The following is a 25,667-nucleotide window of genomic DNA, read 5'->3' on the forward strand; positions in this document are numbered from 1 at the left end:
GGGGGGGGATTTTTTTGCTGATTTTTTTTTTTTTCAGGTGAGGAAAAAATATTTTTTGGTGCCCATAAATGAAGTCAACAGGAGGGTTAAAAAACTATATTGGAACGCACCCTGTCCTCTAGGTAGCTTTCTTTCTTCTTCACTGCCTGTACTGGGGCATTTCTGTGTTTCTTTTTAGCACATTACCGCCATCTGTAGACTAATAGCAACAGTGTGAAAGCAGCAAGAATTGTGCCACCTACTAATGTATACTGACAGTCAATAGAAACTTTGAGGTAGAAATGTACGCAGAATTCTACTTGTAGGGGGGTTGTAATTATTCATTGTGGATTTACTGATGATCTAGTGCCCTGGTAGTTGAGATAATGATGAGTTGTCATTTTGTCATGATTCATTGCACATGGGTTGGTCACTTTGCAAAAGTGAACCAAATACACACCAAGCAATACTCAGTGAGTATCTGCACAATTTGAGAATGGGTTTTGAAGGCCTATATAAAGGCCCAAAAAAGGCCACCATTGTTAGTCCAGTGAACAGCATCATGCCGCGTCTATCACATGAACAACGTCTCCAGGCACTGGGTATGGTGGAGGCCGGTTTGAGCTACAGTGATGTATCCAGGCGTATGGGCTGTTCCCAACCCACAATCAGAAGCCTGGTCCAAAGCATGCGCCGACGGATTGCTGCCTGCATGGAAGCAAATGGAGGCCATACTCGGTATTGACTGTTGTGACTTTGTGTTTGGCAGGTGCCGTTTTCTTTTGTGAAATTCTTTATTTTGAAATCACTCTTGAAACTTTAGATTTTTGTTTCTGTATGCCAATATGCTAAACAAATGATTCATATGAAGAAAATCCAGTTTCAGGCTTCAAAATAAAAATTCTGTTGAAAAATATGGTCTCAAAGTTTTTAATGACTGTCAGTGTAGATAAACTTTGATCAGAAATACACACAGGCCTGATGAAGCAGAAGTGCTGAAGATGTAAATAAGACTTTTCCCCACCCTTAACTACTAATATTTCAATGTCAGAGAGAAAACGTTTTAGTAGATTTTAGGGGCTTTAAGCCTTTGTAGTTCTGACTGTCATTTCTTTTTAAAGCCTCTTACTTTTAACATATTTTTCTCTTTGAAAAATCCGTATTGAAACATTGTTCTTTGCCTTGGAAATTAAACAAAAAACATCAAACATCAAAAGAAGTAGGTCAACAACCATCTTCGTTCATCTTGTCAGTAATGTTTCTTAACAACTTTAGCATTTTATGATTATACACATTAATATAGGTCATTGCCAAACACAGTGGTTACACTGCCTTAATGAGCTAATAACTAGTGAAAAATATTTTCCAGGTTGTGATTCATTAGTTAGAGATATATGAGCACTTCTGTTTCTCCATGTAGTGTGATACAAGTAAAATTTCTGCCATACTGAATCCTGAAATATTATTAAATTATAATATTTTCAGCTCTTGTCCTGCATAGATTATAGACCCTACATTTTATATTTGGCAATCAGTGTCTAGATAAAGCTGCTTATGTTACTCTACATGCCAGTCGAACACACTGTTCTTATAACTGGAATAAATCACTCATGGTCTTTACATATCATTTTCATTTTAATTAGGGTTTTTCTATCACAAAGGATCAGTTTCTCAGTCATCCTCCCCCCATCCGTACGCCACGTAACTTCCAGCTGAAACAAAAACCTCCTCAGCTGGTTTTTTCAAGCACAAAGCATCAAATTGATAAAAGTACAGCAGCGCTACAGTAGATGATTTAAGATAAAACAAACACAAAAACAAGCTCGGCACATTGTTTGGCCTCATGTACAGATAGGCGGGGACATGCTTATCTAGAGTTCAGTGAAACGTTTCCACGCCATGTTGAGTCAAGCAGCCATTTTATCACACTTTGCCACATTTAGACAAGAGAATGCTGTGATGGTGATAGTCTATTCAGCCTGGAGAGCTTATCTCTCAGCCCTGCTCATCAGTAGTGCTAATGTAGCCTCGGCAGCCACCTCAGCTGCTATTAAAAAAGCCATTTGAAAGGATTAATACCTTAACGCTCTTTAATTTCACTGTTGATTGTCAGCTTGGCTGTGACTGAATGGAAAAAAACAGTGCTGGATGATAAATGGTTTTAATTTTGTGCTGCTTGAATAAACAGATATATTCATAGATTGGCAGCAGGATTTTACTTCATTAGAAGGAAGAAATGTGGTACGTGTTCAGATAGCTCTCTGTGTCTGGGTGCTTGAGAGAAAATAACTAACATACTATTTGATCCAACTTACCTTAGCACATATAGATCATGAAATGTGTCTCTGTGCAAGCTATAAGTGATTACCAGCACGCATTAATCAACCACTGAGGACAGGGCTTGGTCACATGACTCTGCAGTGACTCACCATTTGTGATTAGTTGGCCATCCAACCGTCTCACCCTTCCCCTGACTACAGATCAACGTCCACAAGGGGGCAGAATGCAATTCAATTACAGCTAAATGTCACACTGCCCAATCACTCCCTGAAGAGCTGTAGGCAGGCAATGAACGATGCAGCTGCAGGCCTGACGGCTGCATCCATCGCCTCACTCTGATCGGCCTCAACAGAAGCAACAGTGACTCATGATAAAGTTGATGATAACATTTCCCAACTATATGTATGAGATTCAATTATCAGCATAAAGAGTTGCAAATTTAACTTCACCACAGGTCTGAACACATTTGTACTCTTACAGAAAATCTAAGCCATTCTGAGAACTCAAAACTCTATAATTACAAATATTAAGCAGGCAATTTTTGTGTGATAATTTAATTTTGATAAATATGCTAATTGACTATAAAAGTGTTAAGCACTAAAGGATTGGGGTTTCTCACAAGAGGGGTTTCACAATAGTAGTTTTCTGTGCCATGGGAAAGATACCAGTGAGGGAAGTAGCTGGCACTTCATCCTCTACATTCAACTAGATACCTTTTTAAAAGCATCTGGGATGAGATCCAGTAAAGCTGTTGCAGGGTTTAAGCTGCATTACTTCTTTCCTTAGTATTTCCTCTCTCAGCAGCAGCAAAGTGGCTCAAAGTATTTTCCTGCAGAAGCAAAAGGCCCCCAGGCAGAGGCTTACACACATCTTCATTTATAAGCTGGTTATTCAACCTGATTTTCGTTAGCTATCTCTGAAGGACGCAGCAAATTCGTTGCAGTTTGATGTCGGGAAGGTTGACAGCGAGGCTTTTAAAGGCAGGTTGATGAAGCATTTCAGGGTTCAAGGATGGCGCTCATTACTGCTTTTTCCCCCTGTGACTTCTGATTGATTTCAGTCAAAGGCAAGACTTCAGTATACTGAGCACTTTGAATTATTCATCAAGAAGCAATGTGGAGCCACATCTCAGTCTGTGTTTTTTATCTTTTTCCCCCAAATTATTCTGTGTTTCTTAAATGTTGTGGCATACCGTACTACAAGTTTGTTTAACAGCTGTTGCAAAATTAGTTTGCTTGGACATATGTTTTAACAGTTGGCCAGTTTTATCTTGGATTAGGCTTGTGATGATGTGATTATGAAGATTCTAACCAGATAATGGCGGTAGCAGAAATATTAAGGGGCCATAAAATTACATTTCCTCTTGAGGGGACTTGAATGTTTATACCAAATTTGCTGATAATCAAGCTGAGAGATTATTTCAGATGGCACAACAACACTGCCAAAACTTACAGCTATGGCTTAAAAATGAGCTTTCAATGAGGTTTATGTGACTACATGCTTTGAACTCATCCTGACCCAAAAAATGTGCAAAACTAAGTTTTCATTATAGCTTTTTACTTTTCTGTTACTTGGTAGTTACAATCTAGATACAGTCAGGACTGCAAGATGCAACACGTGCAATTGTTTGGAAAGTAGTTGTAATGATAAATTTAAATTTTTATTAATAGCAAAGTTGAGCTATAAAATGTCTTCTAAAGTTGTATTAATTCCATGCCTTGCTGGATCCTATTTGCACTTTAACTGTGACAGCCAAAACATGTACTTACAGTGCACTAGTCAATCAAAGAGGACATATGTTAGGAAGGAGTATCAGTGAAATCTTTGTAGGTCACCGTGACAAAGACATGAATAAAGTGAAAGAAAAACTGCTGTTTGTAATTGACACAGATTTTGACAGCGGTAGGAAGCTGGATGGCTGCTTGAATGAGTCACTGTTTGGACTGGATATGCTATAAAACAGAAAACCAGTGCAACTCACACATAATTGAAGAGGCAGGCTTCTTGTCACTGTTGCTTAGCAACCGTGGGAGCTACAGAGCCAAATCCCCGTGGTGGCGAGCTGATGTTGAATTAGGCAGAGTGGGGGAAAGAAAGGAAATCTTTGGGAGAGATGTGTCTCCAGCAGGCGCAGGAGGAGGCGAGGATGTTCAGGTGTTCATTTCTTATTTTTGGATGTGGTGAATCTTGACCTCCTATGTAACACAATCGTTCTGTGTTTTCTATCTGCTTTTTTTGGCTGTTAAGAAAAGATTTTACAAAACAGGTTCTGCTGCATTGCTCACACACAAAGCCTGCTGACTGTTTTCTGTTTTCACGAGGGGAGTCATAATCTCATTTTCCTCTAATCCCCACAACAGTAAAAACATTTTAATTTTAAAAGGGAATGGGGACAAAAATAGGAGGAGAGTTTCCCAAATCGTTGCCAATGAGGTGTGTCACATTGCATGAAAATATGCAAGTCTGGCAGCAATAATAGAAATTTCACTGCAAATATACACAAGCAGGACACTCAGCATTGTGAAAATGCTGCCAGTGAAATGTACACATCAGACAGCGGTAACGTATCTGCAGTTCTCTCAGGCAACTGCAGTGGTGCTGCTGCTGTACAAATGTCGTCTCCAGTGTGATTTGCATTTCAACTGCAGTGAGAATGAGAACACACTTTGATTTACCCTAAGCACGGTGGACGGGCAGCAGAGGCGGCATTGTTGCTGCTTTCTGCTCTGTATTTGCATGTATATTGCTTTTTTATGCGTCCTATTTAGGGTCAGCATTAGAGCAGATACATGACAGGAGGGTGACACACTGATGAGGGGTGTAGAGGAAACTGTGAGCTCGAGTAAGTCACCCCGGATTAGATCTTCTGCTGAGCTCGTCCCTAGACAATAATCACATAATAACATGTTGACTGATGCTAGTGTCTGCTTACAACTGCTTGATTCCATTGTTGTGGTCCGTATCTGTACAGGTCTGTCGCTAGAAAACTACAAAAGACACGACTAAAATGACTTCCACTGCTTTTTTTATGGGCGGGACTGATGATTTGCTTCATTAGTTTGTGGGCTGGTGAACAAAAAATGTCACTTGTTGATGTTAGCTGTGCAACATTAACTGTTTGAGAGAAATTTCTTTTGTAAGTTTCTTTCTCTTTGTAACAGATAACGTTGTGTAAGCTGTCAAAGTGTCAATGAAGATGAAGCATTGACATTCTTTTTTGCTTGCACATCGTATATTGCTCTGTTGAGGGCAAAAGTGTGAAGGAACAACAGTCCCAGGGCAGCATCTTGAGCTACGAGCTTTGCAGTCATAGTGAGGGTTCGACAATTTGCCTTCGTTGCAGTATCAGAGAGAAGCTTGCTGGCAAGACACAATTCAAAACATTTTGGACATGTCTGTAGGTGGATTTTGTATTGCACTTAGATACATAATATTTTTCTTATCTCCCTCTGGATAAAAACATATTGAATTCATTTATTGTTTTTTGGTTGTCAGAAGTTTATCCTTCCTGGCTTTTAACCACAAATATCAGGCTTTCTTTTGCAACAGCCACCTGAGAACAAATTAGATACTAAATCACGACAGTATTACACAAACTAATTTAAACAGTCGCAAATGTTATTAAAAAATATAAACCAGTGAAGGTCTCACAAAGGAATTAGAGTCTCCAAATAAGCAATGCAAAGCATTTTAAAAACAGGTATGTTTATAAGTGCACAACATTTTATTTCAGACTAATCAGCTGGTTGCATGTTTATTTGAAAAAAATAGATCACCCAATAATAAACACTTTGGTGAAAACCTGTAAACCAAAAGTAGCATATTTGACTTTAAAGTTAGCCTAGCCGCGCTAGACAACCCACGGCAACAAATTTAATTCTCTGCCAGGGTGGGTCTAGTTACCCTCCATAAGGCTCGCGGCTGGATGCTCCTAAAACTGGCCGGACCAATCACCATGAAGTGTAGAGTCAGAAGGCGGGCGTAACGAAGTGACGACAGAGGTGTGACGATTCTGACAGAAACAACCAGCGCACAATAAAACGGTTATTTTCGACTCGGCTTTGGCCACAGCCCTTAAAGATTTGAAGCTAAAATTCAACTTGAAAGATAAACAAAGGACGGCGCTGAAGTTTTTCATTGAGAAGAAAGACATATTTGGACTTATGCCGACGGGATATGGCAAATCCTTAATATACCAGTTGGCTCCGCTGGTTGGGAAGCTAATGGGACTTAACCACAATCCGCCAGCGCTCTAGGAACTACGTCAGCCTATTCGTTGCACTGATTGGTTGTATACCTACCCAATTGCTGCAGAGTGATTTGAAAGACAACCTTTTAGCCCGCCTCCCTCCCTGTCAAGCGGTCCTAGACCCTTGTGTCTTCAGAACATGGGTCGAGCGTGGCTAGGCTACTTTAAAGTAGCATATAGCTTTAAATTCCTGGTCTGTAAATCACTAAAAATATTTTTATACAGCCCATGAAAAACATCACAGACAAAGTGCTTTTAGTATAAAAACCAGACTGACATTATGAATTTACCTAAATATTGAGGATTAAGATGTGAATTTACCAGATTTTTTTAGATTAGAATGAAAATCCAACAAAATTATTAAAGATACAAATTTACCAGAAAAAAATATATATTAAGGCTAAGGCCCTACAGTATTCTAAATTATGAAAATTAATCTGATTAATTTAAAATTAAAGTTACGATCCTACAAACTATACAACTATAAGATTCCCTATGAGCAAGTATATTCGTGACGGTGGAGAGGAACAACTGTCTGTTAACAGACAGAGACCCCCACTGGGCTAAGGAAGGGCAGTCATCTGCCTCAACTAGTCGGGGTGAGGGGTAAAGGGCAGAGAGACAAACAGACAAACATCATAATCACCAGACTGATAGGCGTGACAAGTAGACTGTAAACCAGACATGTGCAGCTTGAGAGCCAGAAGTACATGTGGAGAGGACAAAGTAAAAACAATAAAAAAGAAAAGACATGAAGTTAATAACATGCAATAGTGACTATAAAATGCATGGAGGAAATGTAAAGACAACCACACGAACAGGTTAGCTAAGGTAAAGCATATGGCCAGATGAAAAAAGACAGCATAAGAGCAGAGGAGCAGAGTAAAAACAAACTTTCACGATCTTATATTTCTTGTTCATCATTATTTGCTGGTATTTCCTCCTACTGAATAGTCCCTGCTGACCTATTAGTGTATATAGCATTTATTTATTTATTTTTAAGGTGAGAATTAAAAAACATACAGCAATAATTGTGGAAACAACAGCTTATTAGTAAAAACGAATTGCTCAATTTCACGTGCTTGGATTAAGATACCAAACATTTTTAATTCTTTTCAAACTCCAAAGCTCTGACACACTTTTGATGTATTTTCTCACGTTTTGCTTAGTCAGTATAATCACGTTCTATATTTTTCATTGTCTGCATGAGTTAACTATTGTTGTAACATTTGTGTTTTTTTATATTGCACAAAGCATGACTTTTATATCATTTGCAGACACTGCAGTAATTATAGACAGTTTGTGTGAAACACGTGCACGGTTTTATAGCCTATTAATACAAAGAGGGACGTCAAAATTGTGGTGTGTATTGTAAAATACATCCATGTGGAGGCTTTCCGCGCTTTCAAAAATGTTTTAGATGTATTGTTTTATAGGTTTGAACATATTATAATTCTTATCCGTTCGTTGGGTGGTGGAGGTTGTCATATGCTGACACTGCAATAGCTATTAATACATTAATAACAACATTTTATGCAAAAACACGATTCAGTTGTGAAAAGCCAACTCCCAACCTGTGCACAACATCTACCGCAGAGGGGGGAGGCGTTCACACCGACCTGCATTTTGTGGGCCAATTTTATAAACACGTCCGCGTTTAAAACATTATCACCCATGGCGATGGGAATAAAACACTTTACCCTTCATATGTTGTAGGACAAGAGCATTTTCGCGACTTGTTTTGCTCCCTGCTTCGCTGAAATGACAGTTGTTTTGTTCAGTGTCCCCCTCCTGCTGCGGCTGCATGTGGTACAGTCCATAATGTGAAGCGGCACGGTCCCCCTTGCTTCAGTTTATGGTAAGTCCGTGTCCACTCCTGCTCGACCGAAGGCGTCCAACGGCTTTATTCTGCCGTGTGAACCGGGATGCGGGGGGCTTCATGAAGCGGCGGGCTGCCGAGCGTGGTTCTGTCACCGCCGGGAAATTAAAGTTGTTTATCCCTCGTCTACGTCTCTCATTAGCAGCAAGCACGCAGCAGTCCGGTCCGCATGAGAGAGGCTCCTCCGCTGAATTTCAGCCGTTTTGTTGAATTTCCTTGACGGTTGAGAATCAGCAGCAGCAGGGACCAAAACCAACAAGCCGCGGCCGCTTGACAGGTGCCGTCGCCCGGCTGTGCGTGGAGAGATGCCGCCCGTCCAGAGAACGATGTCAGATCTTCGTAGCCGATCGGAGGGTATGTAAAGATAATTTTAATAGATTTTGCGTGTGACGGACGCTTTTGAAAACCATGTCCACCATTCTACGGATATTTCATCGTTACTGTAATAAGGCCGGCCGGCAGCTCAGTGGAAGTGCAGTAAGTTGCTAGCTAAAGCTGTGATTAACGGAACCCCAAACAGGCGTCCAGGAAACCCCGCGGGGCCTTGAAAGTTTCCCGAAGGAATCTCCAGGAAAATAACTCTATCGAGTGTCATTCTAAGAAAAAGTACATCAAAAGTGAAAGTGTCTAAACCTGCTGGTGAAACACTGAGGTCTGCCTAGCGAAAGATTCCAAATTGGCAGCTTTAATTTTAATTAAAGTAGGTTGCGGCAGATCTAATGCCCATCTAGCCTGTGATAGCCATGTCCTGCCCCCTTTGCAACACCTTAGAAAGCAGGTGAAGTTGTAGCTCTCTGACTGGAGCCACAAGTCTGACTTCAATAACAAGTGTCCTGCATGTCCTGGCATCTACAGCGGTGTGGCTCTGATAATACAGCCATTGTAATTCGGCTGGGACCCCTACTCCTTCACTGCACCAGTAACTTTCCACTGCGTCTCTGCTGTGTTTGTCAGGAAAAAGGGATGCAGACACGTTCCTTAAGTGTTGTCTTTGCTCACAAGTGAATTGGTTTGCCTTGTTCGGGTGTAGATTTGGGTTTTAAGCCATGGTGTGCTGGTTTATCCAGAAGAGCAGGTAGGACACATGCTCCTGGCTGCAGTCTTACAGAGTTTATTCATGAAATCTTTAAATCCTTTGCATGACTGCTTTGTAGTGGACCCTGATCTCTGACCTCTCAGGACTCAGGTAGAGTTTATCTGCAGGGATCAATAACAAATCACATTATTTATGATGCCTACTGCAGTTTCTGTTTCTCTTCACAGTGAATGCAACAGTGCTGCTGCAGTTTGGTAGGTTTAGGTCGGATTTATAACTGTAGGTCAAGGGTAATATCTCAGTCTGAATTATTGCTGTTGAGTATATAAATTGGCTGCTAAAGCAAGCAGCCTGGCCTCTTAGTGTTAATTAGACTGAACTTTCTCTGATTTGGTTTTTATATACTTCTAGGTAAGTTGTTCCATAACTCGAACTGGAGATAAGGCCACCTTACCTCTCAATGTCTAGATGGTGCTGTATATGATTTACAAATTGTGCAATCACTGCCATGTTACAATGGTAACATTGCTGAGCAAGACAGTTTAATTGTTGTGTAAAAGAACTGTTGCGGTCACACAGGAAGTATTTTGAAACTTCATCCTTCATCCCAAGTGACAGGACTGCAGAGGGAAATGCATTTTTAGAGACATGCAACTTGATTTAATAATCGAGTGTTTGTGTACATGAAGGACTCCCTGCAAGCTGCTGCAGACAAGTTAGAAAGCTGAGGCCAACTTGTCATCTTATCCATACAGGAAAAAAACTGCTTAAAAATCTATTGTCTATTGTCACCGATATCATATTTGTACGTAATATATTGAACTATTGATCCCATTTCTAGTTTCAGATGCATACATTCTCATTCATTGAAGCTGTGATTGATGACTTTTCTTTAAATTTGACCATCAGAGTTTTAGGTGAAGAGAAGGGACAATAATGTTGCTGTCAGCATCCTAGAGAAAAACTTTGTCTATTATACATTATCCAGATGAGAGATTCTCAAGCAGTATTAAAACATCTCCTATGGATAGCACAAGGGTCATGAAATTGCAGCACAATATAGTGAAACTAACATTTGCCTCAATATTGAAATACATTTGAACCTGATAAATGACAGGTACACAATGTAAACCAAAAACTAATTCCAACTTATGTCAGTCATACATAAATATGTTCTTATTCACAACAGGTGGCCTTTATGTCACCAGTCTAAACAAAACAGTGCATTTCATATGACAGAATAAATTATATTGCAGTGACAGTGTCTTTCTGATCAGTGGTTGCGAGACAGATAATAATGATCAGTAGGAGTTAGTGATATCTGATTTGAATGTAATAATTACTCTTCACATTAGGGGGTTTCACCTAAAATTTTCTAGTGAAGCCAAAATACAATAATATTGTAAGCAGGTTGCATCACTCTACAGATCTGATGTTCTCTTATTTAAAGTGTATGTATTTGTTGGTAGTTTGGCGAGATGATTTTAAAATGGCACTTATAAGTTGGAAACTGTAAAGCAATTTGTCATCCTATGCACCAAAACTGAAATTACCGTAGTTTTCCACTCAAGCCCCACTGGTACAAATCTAAATAATTAAATATTGATATAGATTCTATATTAAAATGTTGCTCAATGCGGCTGCTGCAGTCACAAGAGCAAACACATGAATTATGCATCGGCTATTGCTGTCACCCTCACACCACCTTTTGAGCTTACAAAGAGCAAACTGTTTAGCTTTTCACTTCACTTGACTGTGGTGTGCTCTTATCCCCCTGCGTGAGTGACAATGACGGTCTCATGGTTTCTTTTCAAGCATTTTTCTGAATGTTGGATTTGATCACCCCGTGTGCTTCCAGGTTGACGACCTGTGACGCTGCTCTGGCATCATGTATTTTCCAGCTTCATGGCTCCATATCTGTTTCCCTGTTTTGCTCAATCACGCATCTGTTCCGCAGCATTTCTTTTGCCTGTTTTTATGAGAGCTTAAGCACACTCCCCACCCTTCAGTGTTATATTTTAATCACCACAGTGCATCAGGCAGGCTTCCATCTAGAAAGGGCAGCCCTCTGCCAGGCTTACCACCTAATCCATCAGCGGCCTGTCCGTCAGCTCTCCATGCTGCACACTCCCCGGTCTTGGACACCACGTGCCGCTCCGCTCCTTGTCACTCTCCTCCGTTGTGCGCTGTGGAAACATCCGACATCTCTGCCAGCCTGGTCCTAAATGCGTTGCCAAAATAACGTTATCTGGGACACTTGGGATACAGGTGACGTCAGTAGCTATCAGCCTGTTTAATGTGTGATCCTGCGGTGACAGACAGGCACCTTTAGACACTGATCTCTCCAGTACAACTTTCCATGATGGTGGGGAGGTGCTTAATACCTGCCTCCACTGTCAAGATGGGAAAGCTGATTGACAGAAGCCACACAAGTTAAAGCTAGACAGATGGCAACGAGCATCCTGTTTGCCATCTTAGCTAGCATACTTATCTGCGAACAGGCTAAATCCCTTCTCATGATTGACACTAAAGGTGCAGATAGGCAGGTAAGTCCGTTCCGTGAGCACGAATCAATCAACGGACCACATACTTGTTTTTTTTCCCGACAGCTGACTCACATGAGAGGTGTTCTTCAGTGCTGATTGCCTACAAACTAGTTTAGAGAGACACAAAGTAGGCTGCTTTTTCTCAAAGCAATATCTCTCTACCTTTCTGTCATTCTAGAGTTACTTTTTTAAGCGTAAGTGAAGCAGGATGTTTCCCCTGTAGCATTTTAATAACACCAGCTAAGCCCGAGTCTGTCTGAATAGTGGTAACAGCATGGGGAGGGAGACTGGAGGGGGATAGACTGCTCCCTTCTGAAGGGATCGAGAGCTGCCCATGTGCCTGGCGGATCACTGGCTGATAATAATGTGGCACAAAAGCCCAACACGCCACTAAATCCCCTGTCTGGGGCCGCTGGTGTGTCATATCAAGTCCCCTTGGGCCTCTCTATGTGCCGGCATGGGACATCTCCTCGCCTCTATTTTCCACTTCATGTCCTGCCTCCATCGCTAACCTGCAGCCAGTCTAATATGCGTTTCTTCTGATACCCAATTTCCCTCACCTCAATAGTTCTTCTCTGTCTGCAAGGCAAAGTGGATGTGGCAGGTCACTGTGAGGAAGGGGAGATGTGAAAACGCTTGTGTGCACATGTTCACACAGGGACGGATGCACAGACGAAGCACCTACCGTTCATGTGATGCACAGACACAGAGCCTATTCCAGTGTTTGATCATGCTTATCGTTGTATCGACCACAGACAAGGAAGACCCATGAGCTGATGAATGAGACCTTTGCAGAGAGCACGCGGTTGACAAGAAGTTGCACTGGCCTTTAGGGCTTCAACTGATGGTTATTTTCATCATAGTTTAATCTGTATTATCATGAATAATTTAGTCTGTGAAATGTCAAATATATGTGGAAAACCTGAAAGCCTGAGGTGACTTGTCTGACCAGCAGTCTGAAAACCAAAGATATTCTATTTGGTATAATAATCCAGACAAATGGCTCCTAAAAAGCTGGTACCTGAGAACAATTGCCAGTGTGGCTTGATTTAGCAAATGTAATGGCAATGAATTATCAGATTTTTTTTTCAAGAAAAACTTCTGTTCTTACAGTGTGTTGTTTTTCTTGTTAAATTATTCTCAGAGCTTTTGTGTCAAGTCTGACAAATAATAAACTGCTGCATCCTTGTAGCCTTTTAGCAATGAAAATTATCAATGTTTTGTGTTTATGCCAGATAGTGATTGAGTGGTCGTCCCTCTGAGTATTTAACAAAATATTCTATGAATGAGAAAAATTAGGAATAGCTACATTGTGTCTTTTATAACCAGGACTAAACAAGGCATTATTGCCATGACCACAATCTAAATAATATATTAAGACATTTCAAACTCTGTAATGTCTCAGTGTCTTATAGGGTTGAGTGAGTCCCTGAACTGTCCATCCTCTGCAAATGATTAGATCCTCTGGTCTGCAGGTTAGATGAGAATCCTCAGCAATGTTGCACAGATCAGGTCTTATTTATGAACCACTGAAATGCTGCATTATAAATTCATACTTCTAGGGAGATCTGTTCTCCATATCTCAATGTATCCATCAATTGTAGATTTACAGTAAATAACTTCCCACTCCATTCCTCTGAAACATTACATAATTACAGATACTGAAAGTGACGCTTTAAACTGCTGGTATGCAGAATTTTCTGGCCTGGCTACGTTTGTCTGTGTGGTGCAGACACACTTGAACAGCAGGAAAATGCAGCCGTTCTGCGTGTGCCAGGAGACGGTGAATGTGAACGTGTCACAGTGGGATGACGAGGTCAGATTGAGAGGTGTCGGCAGGCACTCTGCAGGAAAGCAACACCGTCAATGGTTGGGAAGATGAAACTCCTGCTGCCCTTGACCCCCACATGCTCGTGAATTTTACGACCCTGATCCTGTCTCAGCTCTGTTTGTGTTCAACTAGGCCATGGTGCTGCTTCCACAGATGGATGGATCAGACTTTAAACACAAAAAAAAATACGATGCAGCCGACACACCCCTGTCAAGATTATGCTTTTGCTTTGCTGAGAGAATACCTGAAAGTTTTGAGTGTAAATGTTTGGACTTTAGTGATCAGGTACTACTGCAGACAACTAAGCAGATAACTGTCATTGTACAGGAGTAGGATGTAGCTTAATCTGCATTTTCTGTTTATAATCTTATTATTATGCTTGATGCATAGGGGTAATATTCTCTTAATGGTGGTGCTTACCAGACATGAAGTTATCGCTTCCATGAACACCTGTGCTCTTGCAATAACAGCAGCACTTTAACTGATATAAATAGATGGCCTGGTCTGAATCGATTCTAGACAAGGACGGCATCCACATCTTTTATTTCCTCTATTAGGCTAAGAAGGATGCCTGTGTTGTGAGCATGTGTTACTTACACTGTAGTTCTGCGTGATGGAGGTCCCGATCTGCCAGTTTTAACTTCAGACACATCAGGGCAAAAGCATCACTGTAACACTGGCAAGTTTTGATTGTCATTACTCAGCCATTTGGATATATACAGCTATATGTAGAGAGTATGTGATGGAAATGAGTGTGGTTGTCCTTGCCTCCATTTTAAATCTCAGTCCTAAAGTTTATCATCAAATATTTGTCTATTGTAAATATTTTGATGTAACACAAGTGCGTTGCAGACTTGTGCAACATAAAATAATAGCACCGATCCGCTCCTAGTTATGCACACAGTGATGAGTAGGAGCTTCAGCTGTAAAACTGTGAAGAAAACAAGTGTTGACTGCTGGAAAATGATGGGAGGTGAATTTCTCCATCTCCACTGAGAAGGTTTAGTGCTTGATTTGCGCATCTCTTCTTTTTCATCTCTGATGAACAGCGTCGCTTGTTTTTCCCATATGGAAGTGTATATAAACGTCTACCATTTTAGGCAGTCTGAACAAACAGCTTTTCAAGTTTATCTTCAGATGAGGGTCTTACTAAACCTGTGAGACAGGAGACAACATCCTACTAATGCATCTCAAATTAAAGTGCCAACATAACCAAAAACATGACTGTTCATGCTTATGAGTAGACGTCATAGCCGTTATAAATGAAGCAAAGGTTTTTGCACAATGCATGTTTTCTAAATATTAAGCAGACGTATGCCTGTCATCCCTCTGGAATCTACATGCTTGGTAAACATCATGGTTGCTTAGCATCAGCATTTTAGCATTGTCATTTAAGTAACAGTGGCCAGCCGGTGTTAACATTTGGCTTAAATACAGCCTTGCAGAGCTTCGAGAACCTTATTTATAAAGTTGATGACATCTTGTGTGCTTGTGAAAACTGGAGGATTGCTCTAAATATGTGGTTTTGATGATTATAAGGGACACTTTGACTGAGTCACTGATGCTCAAAGGGTCTATTTTCTGTTTTCAGACCTTTGAACTGCAAGCCATATGCCCTTTGCTTTTATCATTCATAAAGTCGCGCACAGTGGAAAGGTTTCTCTCTCTGCAGATCCCTCACTAAGCTAAGCCATCCTCTGTGATGTCACTGCAAGCCCCAGCTGCCTGTGCCGTCCCTGGACTGCCTGTCCCACTATAGCCGGCCTGAGCCTATGAGGAGCCAGACGGAGCCAAACAGGGAGGGGGATTAATTCTGCAGCTGCCCTGGTGTTGTTGTTGTGAGTGCTGGTTACAGCATTGTGATCTGATAAGCGACTTATGGACGTTGCTGTTGCTTAGATTGAGGCAGTATCTGTATTAGCCCCCCTTAAAGTTCTTCTCCCTCATTCACAAATGGTAAGAGATAGGGAGGGGGCTTTCATCTCTGAGACCTTGATTCCCATGAATAGAGCATAGCCGCTCTGTCTACTGAAATATTTATCTGGCATAAATGAATCATGTAGAGATCTTACTGTGGTGGCGATGAGCAGATATAAATGGCACATTAGGCTCACTAGGTTGTGAGATTGAGACATCCTGAAGTCCAGTGATAATTTGAGCCTAATAACAATGGTAAATAGCCTCAGGTTAAGGTGAACAACGTGCAGACTAAGGATGTTGAACTCCATGTAACGCCTGACTCTTTCAGCTGACTCCTCCTTTGATACTTGCTACAGAGAGGTCAGTGCAAGCAAAACGTTTCTACAGAAGCAAAGTCACTCCTCATTTCTTTGCGTTTTCTGTTTTGTGAAGTACTGGACGCAGTTTTTCTTTACAAATCTCCTTGACTGTGGTTTGGCTGCTGTTAGTTTGCTCGTGTTAGATCAGTGGCAGTAGCCTCAAGCTGCCTGCACCCTCCTACCCTTCTATTATTGAATAAATCGTGTGGGAGCCTGGATCTGTCCAGATCACGTGCCTCCTCATCTACACTTTATTGACCAGCCTACAAGTATCTCAGGCTCATTAGTGCTTATTCTGTATCTCAGAGTTAGACCGGACTCTGCTCAGACCTATTTCTGGAAGAACAAAAAGGCTTTTTACATTTTGATTATCCTCTAGATTTGTATTCTTCCTTTGGGAATTTACTGATGGACCGTTCTAAAGAATTAGCCATGGATCCAATTTAAACATCAGTGTGTAACCAAAGATATAGTAGGTGCCAGTTTATGACATAGCATCTTTTATGATTGGTTATAAAGGCTTTACTTGAGGTAAGAAAATAATAGGATATGGTTGCTAAAAATACCACAGTAACTGTGTCCAGTTGATCATCTATTTTAAAACGGGGATTAGTGCAGTTTCTGCAGCAATAGGAAGCCAAAACACCAGTCATATTTTTCAGATGTTGGTCAGCTGCGTATGGCACTTGTGTTTTTGTGTTTGATGTTTAACCCTGAGTCTCATGAGATGCTGTGCTAGATAATATGCTTGACTACCAGGTCATTATTGTTCCTGTCATTGCTGCCATTAGACGCGTTTAATCTTGGTCGTGTTGACAGTCATGGCAGCAATAATTTTCCACCTCCACCACTTCTGCCTGACCTGAGGAAATACATCACCACTCATGATATCATAAATCTGCAGAGCCTGGGTTTATCTTTAACCTATTTTTATGTACAAACACTGTTCCATCATACAAGCAGTGAGGTACGGGAAGTTGCCATTAGAAATACCAGGATTTTCAAGTTTGTGACGTATAGTTAAGGTGAGTTGTGGTTTTACCATGATTTTCAGAAGTTGCTTTATTTATACATTAGAAAGACATACAAAAAAAGTCTTGACATACCTTTTTGCATCTTGTATACAACAGGGATTTTCCTTGCCTGATGGTTTCCCCGTGTCTCTGTAACCTACAACACTCAGCAAGGGATACAAAAACAGACAGGGGAAGACCCAGCTTGTCTTTGCCAAGCCTTTCTGGGCCCAGTTTTGCCCAATGGGCACCCTCTCCAAAATACGTGCCCCCTTGTGACTATTGTTCCACCCGTCTGTCTGTTGGCTGACACAAGCAATAATCCTGACATCTGGCCTGCATCCAAACTCATTACGACACTTGGTGGCATTGATCCTTCCTCTAGAGGCTTCCCCTCCAGAACTGTGTGCCACTGCTCTCTACTCCATGTGAGCTTTATTTGGCTCCTTGTTACTCTATTCTCTCTTCTTTTCCCATGCCTCTTATGCTGTTTTTATATGACCATCAAGTAATGGTAATAGGCTGGTTGAAATAATAGATGAAAGGTGTTGTTGTGAAGCCTAATATGACTCAAGACTAAGAATTATGCCCTCAGTGAGTATCTGCCCAGTCTCCTATTCTTGCTCTCCTTATTGATGTCAGGGTAGTTGAGCCGTGACACGCCTGCAGTTAATGAAATTAGTGCAGAGAAAAGCACAGTGTCCACCAGGGAATATTAAGAGCAGCTCCCACTGCGACATCTGTGACTCAGTATATTATCCACAGAGTGCGTTAGAAACTAAGGAAATGAAGTGGATATGGGGAAAAAGCTATTTTAATAAACTCCTCCACCTCTCACCCCTAGTTTCTTTGGGTTGTAGTGTTGGCTTGCTGGCCTTGTGTGCTACTTGATAATTAGGCCACAGTTACAGTCGGTTGCACATGGATGTCAAACTTGTTACTTTGACCCTTGCCCTTACGCATAATTTCACGTTTTTCACTATAAATGGTAGCCATGCTGGTTCAGTGTGCCTTCAATTTTGAATAAATCCCCAACACTGTTACCAGCAAAGCATCCCTACACATCACACCTCCTCCTCCATGCTTCACGGTGGGAACCATGCATGTAGAGACCATCCGTTCAAAAAGACACAGCGGATAGAACCAAAGATCTCAAATTTGGAAGCATGAGACCCAAGCACAGATTTCCACTGGTCTAATGTCCATTCCTTTTATGCTTGTTGCTTTTCCGTAGTAGTGGTTTTTTAGCAGCTATCTGACCATAAAGGCCTCATTGGTCAGTCTCCTCCATTTGATGTAAAGATGTGTGTGCTACTAGAACTCTGTGGCATTTACCTGGGCTCTAATCTGAGGTGCTGTTAACTTGTGATTTCCAAGGCTGGTAATTCAGATGAACTTCTCCTCAGCAGCAGAGGTGACTCTTGGTCTTCCTTTCTTGGGGTGGTCCTCATATGAGCTAGCTTCATTGTAGCTCCTGATGGGTTTTTGCAACTGCACTTGAGGGTACATTCAAAGTTTTTGTAATTTTCCAGACTGACTGACCTTCAGTTCTTAAGGTAATGATGGGCTGTTGTTTCTCTTTACTTAGCTGATTGGCTCTTGCCATAACAACAGTTATCAAATAGGGCTGTCAACTGTGTACCAACCTGACATCTCTTTACTTACTATTTTGTTTGTACTTGCACCATGAGGACCAGAGAAAATTCCTAGTAAGTGTAAAAACCTACTTGGCAATAAAACTGATTCTGATTCTAATTCTGACTTCTGCACAACACAACTGATGGTCCCAACCCCATTAAGAAGGCGAGAAATTTCACAGAATTACCTTGACAAGACACACCTAAGAAGTGAAAACCATTTCATTTCACTACCACATGAAGCTCATCGAAAGAATGCTAAGAATATGCAAAGCAGTGATCATAGCAAAGGGTGGCAACTTTGAGGACTCTAAAATATAAAACATGTTTAGAGTTAGCTCACAATATTTTTTTTGATGTCCTCAGTATGTATCTACAATATAGAAAGTAGTAAAAATAAAGAAAAAATATTGAATGAGATGGTGTGTCCAAATGTTTGACTGAGAGTGTACATATATACAAGGATTGTAAATAATAGATGGTATCAATTTAAATAATATACACCAAACGTTAAAGTATTTAAAACAGAAAGTACTGTGTTATGAAACTCACTTGTTCATTTTCCTTATGAACTCCGTACTTTGATTCTCGCTACTGTGTGTACTATATGTGTGTGTTGTAGGGCTGGTCCCGAATATCCGAATATTCGTTTGCTACGGCGGTATCCGGATATTAATTTTGGTATCCGAATATTCGCCCCCCCCGGGAAAGAATATGCGGCGTTACTGTCTTCCCTCCGCCTTCGGCCCACATCGGCACATATCGGCTCATCTCGTCGTGTGATCACATAAACATATACACATATGTCTATAACATATACACATTTGTCTATATGATCACCCCCTCCTCCCCCCAGATGAAAATATTCGGAGCTCGTCTCTTCCCTGTGCTCATCCCGCCGTGTTCTTCTGCTCTTCTCGGCTCCTCCATTCATGTTTGTAAACACCACCCGAGTGGCCGGGTGGCTGCCGACTCTGACGTCACGCTTCGCTTCGTTGCATAAACACAAGACAAGATGCTGAAGACCTCTGTTGTTTGGGAATTCTTGAGTTTAACTGAAGACAAAACGAAGGCAAAATTTGCACCCGGGAGACCAGACGAACGGATCTGAATATTCGGCCGTCTCCGCCACAAGCCCCCCCCCCAAATCTAGCTCACATTATGAGCTATTGTATTGTTAGCCTAAACAAGCTCAGCTTGTCTCTGTGAATGTTGTCAGTGGAACATTGCTACAACAGATGCAGCTGTTACAGCTCAGACTCTGATCATTGTGACATCATGCTATAAATATGAAGAAACAACTCAAACTCTCAGCTTGAATTTAGTGTACAAATCTGTTTGACTTTTTTCAGCTTTAGCTGGTCCCTGAACATCGACTTTCTTGAAACTAGTTACAGTGGACGTGTTGCTGCACCTGCTCTTACTGTGAGACATATGACAGCTGCAGTACTTTGGATACTTTTGGTACCAGATAAATTCCTGTCATGTTTTCAGAATTTTTGTATTGGTTTGATACCAACGTATTGGTTCTTGTAACATCCCTACTATATCACAGAAGGGAGCACTGCTTTTTTTCATCCAATTCAACTTAAACTGTGGTATTGATGGGCCAGTCATTAAACCAGTGTTTCCTTGGCAACTTCTCAAGCCCAGCTGACTGCTTCTTGGCTCTAGCTTTACTTTTGCTCTCAAATCCAATTATAATTTTCAACATGTAGCCTTTAATTGGATCAGGTGTGCAAGAATAGTAGCTGTAGCAAAAAAAAACCTGGTGAGCCCTAGAGGACTTGATGAGCATAACTCTTAAATGGCCATAAGTCTGTAAAAGATTCCTGCTAGTCAAAGTCAAAACACAACCTGGTAGAAATCAAGAGACCACACTGACATATATTGCAACAAAGAGTAGATTTACTCCAAAATTTATTTTAGGAGGCAGTACAGTTCACTATGTTTTCACTAAAACAGTCAATCTTTGTTACAGCAGCCATTTTGTGACGTGACAGAGTAAGTAAACACAGGTGTTACTAATGAGATTAATCAAGTTCTGTTTTGTTTCAGTAAAGAACCTTAGTGAATGTAATTAGTATCGCTGGTGTTTGCCTGCTATTTCATGTCAAAATGGCCACTGTGAGAAAATTCTGAACAAAATAATATAATTTATTTTGAAGATCGGAAGTAAAAATAAAAAACATTGCGATCAACCAAAGACAAAGAAAAGTAAATGGGCTGCATGTAGTTGGTCGTGTCGGTGTGGAAAACACAACAAATCTAGGAAGTATGACTACTTCAGGGAGAAGCTTAATGAATTTTTTTGCTGACTTCAATTTTAATTTGATCTATTTTTTCCTATCGTAGCAACTTGTAGGACATGTCTCTGTTTTTTTTTTTGTTTTGTTTTGTTTTGTAGGCCTTTTTTTGTAGTCGTCTTACTATGCTTTGCCATTCTTTGGTGTTGCCTCTATGATCCATATCACTACCTGATTGCGTATATAGTTTCTACAGTTCTGTAAATGAATATTTGATTTTCCTCAGAAGGAAATATGAGGATGTGTCTTGTAACGGGTATGCCATTTTAGTAGCGAGCTGAAACATTCATCCATCACAGCAGATCATAATGTAGAGTGTAAATCTTAGAGTATAAGCTGTGTAGAAATGAAAGCTTTCCATCTTACATTGACATGGTCTGGACAATAGAACAAAAGACAAATACCAGTATTGGTGTAATTTAAATGCAAAGCTCAGTGAGATGGTGTGATGGGCACACCAAGCATTTGTGTATTTTATGGCTATGTAAAACAGCATATCTGCAGCAATAAAGAGTTCAGTGGCCACTCATGTGGGTTTGCCTTATTGCTAATGTTGGCTGTAGACACTGGATGAACCTTACTAGCATGATTTAGTGAACAAGCAACCACTGATTCATTTTGTCAGCTCTCTGGGACTGTGTCCAAAAGCTGATTGTAGATCATAAACATTTTATACTGTCCCATGACCATATTATACAAACCTGTCAAAGGTGAATCACATCATTGTGGGATTTTTAGCACAAGGAGTGTTCATACATACAAACTTTTTTTTTCTTTCTGATGTGGGAATTTTTTGAAAGCAGTGCAGAAATTTTGCACTTTTCTACTTACACTTACTCAGTACTGACTGTTAAATTACATGGATAATATGTACCATAACAAGGCATACACTGTAATTAGTAGACAAGTTTGTACGGCATAATCAAACCAAAACAAGTCCACTCTTTGCCACAACATTAAAACTAGGTGCTTAAATGTTACAGACCTGCTTCGTCTTGCCCTTTGTTAAGGTAGGTGGCATGTGCCAGAGTAGGATCCCCAAGAATGTGAGAGCCCAGAATTTTCCAGTAGAACGTTGTATTGTAATGATATGATCAATGTTTTTCACTTTGTCAGTAGTTCATGTTGTGACTGATTGATTTATATGCACCATTTCATTCCTGATGTGCTCCTGTCTGTTTTCTACCCCATGTTTAAAACCAGGCTTCTGCCTTGTAACATGTAGGAAAAGCTCTTGTTTACTGCACTATGATATTAGGGCCTTTGTTTGGAGCAATACAAGCATATTATGCACATTAAAATCCAGAATATTTGTCAGCTTTTACTTGAACGGTGGTGTACAACCTTTTTTGTCAAAGCTGCTGAAAGGAGAGAGGAAAAGGACTAAGTTAAGCAGCAGCAGTACCAGCTGCAACTGGTGCATTGCAGCACCTGGCCTACCTCAGCACGCGGACTCCTGCTGCGAAGGCTCATTCAGAACGCAGAGACACAGCATCAATCACAGCTGCTCAGCCACTTCCTTTGGCCTGCTATTTTACACAGGCCTTATGCTGCACTTACCAACAACGCCAGGCCTCGGTTTTCATTTGTCATTGCCGACACTAATTCCTTGATTACCCAAGGTGCTTAAAGATTTAGCTTCTTGATGGACTTTGTTGTATTTATTCCCCGGTGTGCTAGAGATCTCTCTTTGACATAAAACTGATTGTCACTGACATCTCATTGAGCAGCCTGAAGGTTAGAATATCACCTGTATACTGTGATAGTCTTTCAAAACTAGGCTAATTTTTGTAGAAATTGTTTTTGGGCAAGAAACAAGGACAGAAAAAAATGGGAATGACATATAGCCAGAAGCCAGGCATTAACTTGTGATGTTTTGATTGATTTTCTGATATTTTTTTGACACTGATACTTTATTTTGGAGCTTTACAGGTAGTTACAAAAACTGTGCACCTACATTCTGCAGGCACTAATGCCCCATAGTTGCTTGCAAAAATCTACTGTGCTGTAACTGCCAAACTGATATATCAAAAGTGCAAAGAAATGGTTCTTTATAATGACTAATACATATCAGTGAATGAGAAAGTTCCCGGTCGTTGTATCCAGCAGCCCAGCTCTCATCTATTAGAGACTCAGTGAGGCAGGATGCCTTTGAGTCAGTGTCCTTTCTCTCACCTTTACTCAGAGCCGTTACTCATTGCTAACCACCTGTCATCCCACTGTGACCAGATGAGTCTTTGGCTGAAAATTCAGTTTTTATTTTGGATAGCTCAAGATCCTCCGACGTGTATACAGGAGAGCAATTATCTCCTCTTAAGAAGGAAGTACTGATAGTTGTGTAGGATCAGTTGATCAACTCCTCAGGGATGTTATACAGTGGTGTTGTGACATTTGGTACTTGGCAGTGATTTTGAGCTTCTAAGATTTTATGAGACCCCCTTTTTTTTAAATCATCACCTGACCTGAAAGCTCTTTAGACTCTGCCTCCAGGGTCTAATTTATACCCTAATTCATCTTTTGTGTGGCAGATTAAACACATGTAAAACTGTAGCTGTGTCTGTTAAACTTTTTCTAGTGAATTCTGGGTAAAAACATGCTTTTCCTAAATCTCTTTCATTATTACATCTTACATCCTCAAAATTAAAAAAAACAAAAAACAAGCAACTTATTTCTTGCTATAGACAAAAAACTGAACTGGAAGGAATCCCTAATTGACTACATTATATTGGTGGGGAAACGAAGCATATAGCCTTTATTTGTCAACAGGACGGATGTTTCCCTATTTAAGTAGTAGGTGCCACTCCTAAATCCCCTGCTGCTGTGTCCACACACCGTTTTGACGCCACACTAATCCAATAAAGCACCTATGGCGATCTGACGTCTTGCATAACAGGACTAGGATCGCCAATCTTTCCCCCTGTGACCAAATGACTGCAGGGGGGCATTTATTTTTAGCCCAAGAGCACGCGCTAAGGAGAGAAACTATCAGGAGATGATGTTTGGCAGACTTTCCTCAGTAATCCGCTGTTCAAAGCCAAGTGGATCATTAAAATAACAAGAGCTGTAATTTAAGATTCAGGGTTTGTGTAACACGAGTGAGAAAGTGCTAAGTGTAAGGTGAGAATAAGAAGGAAAATAAAGAGCGGTGAAAGTGGGAAGTGTGACTTTGAAGACTGTGTCAGCCCTCTACTTTGTTTCCTCTTGACTTGACAAGAAAGAAGTACTGCAGGCAGGGGCTTGTGGCGCTTGTTGCAACTGGGGCATATCCAGCAGGGACTCTGGTTACAGTACCTCATGACACTGCGTTTTGTTGATGTCTCCAGAAACCCTTCTCTAGTGTCCCCCTCTATCTGTGCTTCCTTCTTTTCATGGTAAATTCCAGAGTTTACTATATCTGTAGTTGTGGAAGCTATGCCATGCATTCATTACCTCACATTCCCTAATGCAACCGCTACTGGATAGGGAAGGCCGTCCTGCACCCACTGGATCACATGCATGCAATCTGAGAGTCTGGAAATACTGTCGACTTGAGAGTTTTACAGTAGTGCTCTCTTGGCATTGCTGAAGGCACTAATCTAGACATATCAATTAAAACACGAGGAAAGGGAAATGTGAACCCCAGGAGCCTTAATTTTTTTAAAAAACGTTTCTCATCTTACAAACAAAATGATCCCTGTAAAATGTGCCTCTGTAGGAGTGTCAGATGTTGCAGCTTCAGATGGAATTTCAGTTTGGAAGAGCGTTTGTTTTTCAGTCTGTCCGCTCGAGTATGAACTGCTGTAAATCCAAAATAGCAGGCGTGAACCTGACTGTCAGCTAGGGCTAATGACCGTTTTTATCACTATTTAGGTCAGTAAAATGTATGAAAGTTCCCCTTTTAAAGTCCCCTAAGTGATACCTTAAACATTTTGGTTTGTTGTAATTCAGACCTGAATAGCATTCATTTTTTATCATATATGACAAAGAAGCAGCAAATCCTGTTATTTGATAACCTGGAAGATGAGGTTGTATTTATTTTTGCCTAAAATGGCAGAAGCAGGAAATTGATTATCAAAATCTGTGCAGATAGTTTTTTTTTTCTTTAGCTGAATCAATAAGTAATTTAATTATTTCAACACTAGTTTTAATATGGGTGGCATCAAACTGGTAAAATTGCTTTTTGAACAGTTGAAAAGGCTGAAACCAATTATTTGAGAATATTGCGTGGCTGTTGAAAAAGTTTTTAAAGTAATGGGAATGCTATACCATGTCATAATGTCCCTTCCTTAATATACAGAGGTAGACGAAACCCTGTATATCCTCTGGATCTTGCCTGACCAGTGTATTTATTGCTGGCCATCCAGTTCTGCAGCTTTAGGCATGAGATTGTACTACAGCATCTCTGGACATGTTTTCCACATGATGCGGCATCTGTCCCCAGCATAGAAAGCATACATGTTAATTGCGTATCTGTGCTGAACAGTCCGTGCATCTCCTGATGTATTGAAACCTGCCAATAGAGGCAAAGTAAGAGACAGAGATACCTCTTGCCACTCAAAAAATCATTTGTGTAGGGTTTAAAAAAAAAAAACAACTGAAAAATTCGTTACATGTATCAGCAACTCTGCGACCCACTTACAGCCCTCAGCAGTG

General features: G+C 40.7%; 1 protein-coding gene across 2 annotated transcripts in view; it reads left to right on the top strand.

The window, feature by feature from the left end:
* Positions 1-8,222: 8,222 nt before the first annotated feature.
* atp8a1 (ATPase phospholipid transporting 8A1) overlaps positions 8,223-25,667 on the top strand; it is a 113,106-nt gene continuing 95,661 nt past the window's right edge. For both annotated transcript variants that reach the window (XM_022199400.2, XM_022199402.2), the window contains exon 1: positions 8,223-8,741. In XM_022199400.2, coding sequence (XP_022055092.1) covers positions 8,693-8,741 — 49 coding nt within the window. In that variant the 5' untranslated portion in view covers positions 8,223-8,692. The remainder of the gene's footprint in view (positions 8,742-25,667) is intronic.

Source organism: Acanthochromis polyacanthus, chromosome 10 (genome assembly GCF_021347895.1).
Source record: "Acanthochromis polyacanthus isolate Apoly-LR-REF ecotype Palm Island chromosome 10, KAUST_Apoly_ChrSc, whole genome shotgun sequence".
NCBI lineage: Eukaryota > Metazoa > Chordata > Actinopteri > Pomacentridae > Acanthochromis > Acanthochromis polyacanthus.